Source organism: Prunus avium, chromosome 2 (assembly GCF_965620075.1).
Source record: "Prunus avium chromosome 2, drPruAviu1.hap1.1, whole genome shotgun sequence".
NCBI classification, from domain to species: domain Eukaryota; kingdom Viridiplantae; phylum Streptophyta; class Magnoliopsida; order Rosales; family Rosaceae; genus Prunus; species Prunus avium.
Window position 1 is genome coordinate 33,571,129 of NC_142285.1, and position 3,109 is coordinate 33,574,237.

At 37.2% G+C, this 3,109-nt stretch overlaps 1 protein-coding gene across 1 annotated transcript; it reads right to left on the minus strand.

The window, feature by feature from the left end:
- Nucleotides 1-2,083: 2,083 nt before the first annotated feature.
- On the minus strand, nucleotides 2,084-3,109 carry LOC110759324 (uncharacterized). Its single transcript, XM_088248665.1, has 2 exons — nucleotides 2,744-3,109; nucleotides 2,084-2,632 (listed from the first exon to the last, which is right to left on the minus strand). Exons 1-2 carry the CDS (start codon nucleotides 3,020-3,022, stop codon nucleotides 2,084-2,086), a joined length of 828 nt encoding a protein of 275 aa, XP_088104791.1. The 5' UTR covers nucleotides 3,023-3,109.

The following is a 3,109-nucleotide window of genomic DNA, read 5'->3' on the forward strand; positions in this document are numbered from 1 at the left end:
GCATGGCAAGGCAAAGCCAAACCCTAACAAATAGGGTAAGGCAAGGCAAAGAAAGTCAAGAGCAAAGGCAAGGTCAACGGGCATGACCACAGCGGAAACACACCAGCAAAGGCATGAGCAACAATACTGGCACCATAACAGGCAGGAGCAAAAATACTGGCACCAACAAGAGCAACAATACTGGCACCAACAAGAGCAACAAGGCAGAGACATAACATGCATCATCAACAGCAATACAAGGCATTGGCACCAACAACAGCAGAGACAACTTCTCTTCACTCCCCCTCTCCCCTTGAAGAGAAGGGGTCGATGGAGCCATATGATCAATGGTACTTGAGAAACATGCACTGACGAACACTGAGATGTAGCAGAATTAGCCATGACAGATAGGTGGTTAAATTGCAGCAGAATAGATGAGCAGCGGTGTCACTCCCCCTCAAATCCGACGATGTATGAGAGTCGAGATTTGGAGAAAGTAACACCCAAATAAAGTTGCAACAACTTATTCTACCAACAGAACAAGGAGAGGTTTGGAAACAGAACAGCAGAATTGTAATAGTTTTTCCACAGAAATCTTCTAAAATTGAATTTTCCTTTTTCCCTAAGATTAGTACTTGCAGTAGTTCTTTCAATTGGAAACTTGTAGAAATTATAACCTACCTGTTCCATCACAAGCTTGACAGACTCATTTACGACATTCATCAGTCTGTCATCTTCGACTCCATTTGAACAGGAACATCATCGACATCAGTTAGCACCCGAGGGTCATAGGGAGGGGACCCATGATTGCTGCATAGAGTGGCAATTCTGTCGCCGGCCTATTTTATTATGTTTCCTTTTTACTGAGCAAATCACATATTGGAATTGGAATTGAGAAATTAATGAGTGATTTGCTGTTATGGATTGTGATGTGTAAAATTGTCTAATGCTGTTATGGATTCTTTACTTTCATCTTTATTATTCTTCTTAAAATAAACTATAATAGTCTTCTTTGCAAATGGGTCGTGTTCTTGTTAACGCATTAAGCAAAGCGGGTTGAAACGACATGACCTGTTTAGTTAAGAGGTGAAAAATATCAAACATGAACACGACCCATTAAAATTCGCGAATTACATGACACGACCATTTCACCCGTTAATTAAAAATAAAAAAGTATCTTGTCGAGCAGCAGAGAAGAAGAAGAAAGCTGGAGTTCTTGGACCTGGTGGTTGGTGCTGCGCGCAGTGTTCCTTCGTGAAGAAGGTTAGGTTGGGTTGGATTCTTCTTTCTTCTTCCTCTTCTTCCTTTTTCTTCTTTGTTTTCCTTCTGCCCGAGAAACCAAAGTACCAATCGTCTTGTTCTTTTCACAGCATAAAGTTCAATGTTCTGTTCATATAATATAAATAATTCTACAAAATTGAGATAAATAAAATCTTATCCTTCGTTTGGATGAGGGAAAACAACTCGGAATTTAGCTAAAAGTCGAAAATTTAAGGGGAGAAATTGGCAATTCCCTTGTTTGGCAAGTTATTAAGCGCGGAATTTATTAAATGACGCATGGAAAAAATCGTGGAAATTGGAGCATCAAATTCCTGAGTTTAATTTCCGGCGCTCTGTTTGGATGAAGGAATTGCAAATTACATTGAATTCTAAAAGGGTAATGATTTCCCCACTCCAATTTTATCCACTTACACTCGTTTTTTAGTTATAAAATGGAGTGTAAGTGGATAAAATTGGAGTGGGGAAATTACCACTCTTCTAAAATGACAGAATTTAGGTTTCCCTCAGCATCCGTTTGGATGAAGGAATTGCTAATTACATAGAATTCTAAAATGACGGAAATTAGATTCCGTCATTTCAATTTCTAGCAATTGAAGATTTCAGTGTTTGGATTTATGCATGTCGGATTTCGTAAATGACAGAAATTGAAAATTTCAATGTTTGGATATCTCATGTAAATTATAAATGATAGAAATTAAATATTTCGAAAGAAAAAAAAAACTGATAACCGACATAGAAGGTATTCCTCGAAGTATAAAATAACATATCGTTTGATGAACTAAATAACTCAACTTAAACAAATAGAATATATTAGCAAACCAAATCACTCCCCACGTGCAATAAACATCAGCAACATACTCTTTTTTTTCTCAATTGGGAGTGCCTTCAGCATCTGAAATTGTGTGTCATTTTCTATCAGCCAAGCACATGCTTTGAGTTGTTCATTTTCACTAAGACCTGGTACTGCTTGTACTTCAGCATATACCTTTGCTGGATCAAGGTTCTTAGTATCAGCACGGATAAACTCTTCAAATGATAAAGCCATTCTAGCAATCGAATCAGCAATAACATCTTTGACAGCACCTCTTTTCTTTGTAGGAAGAATATCAGAAGAATTTGATGCACGATTTCTTCTCTTTTGACCATTTGTTGAGGTTGGTGAAATATCATGAATAACATGAATATCTTCTAAATCTTGTGTATCACCATCCAAATCAACATGATCAACTTCATCAGTAGGAGTCATAACCTCAGTTGCATCTGCACCTGTTTCAGCGCCCTCTCCAGTGGCTCTATCTTTGCCATACAAATCTACTATATCATCCCAATTTTCTATAACTTTAAATCGAAAACCTCTAGCATCGTCATGAGACTACCAAACAAATAATCAAAGTCAAATAAGAATCTTATAAGTACTCTTTAACAACAGAAAAAAACAGAGCACATGATAAAAATAAAAAAAACTTTTAATTAATATGTTTACCTTCACGTATTCTTCCCAAACATGATCTTCATCTATGCTTATCATCTTTTTTGTTGAATCCCAACTGAATCCACTTTGACTTAATATATCACTCACTACTCCATAGAAATTTTTCCATGACTTAACACGATTTCTAATATTATCAGCACTTATCTGGAGATTAAATTGTGCAGCTAATATATTTGCAGCAGTATTGCAAGCAACTGCCTTCCATCCATCATCTCCTTTGTGACCTAAGCTGCGCTCCTCCCGAAGTATATCAGCTAATTCACGTTCCATAGCTATATTCCACCGAAAATAGTTTTTGTCTTCTCCTTCAGGCTCAACTCCTTGTTTGTCTTTCCTTTTCCTTGACTTTCCCTTGCA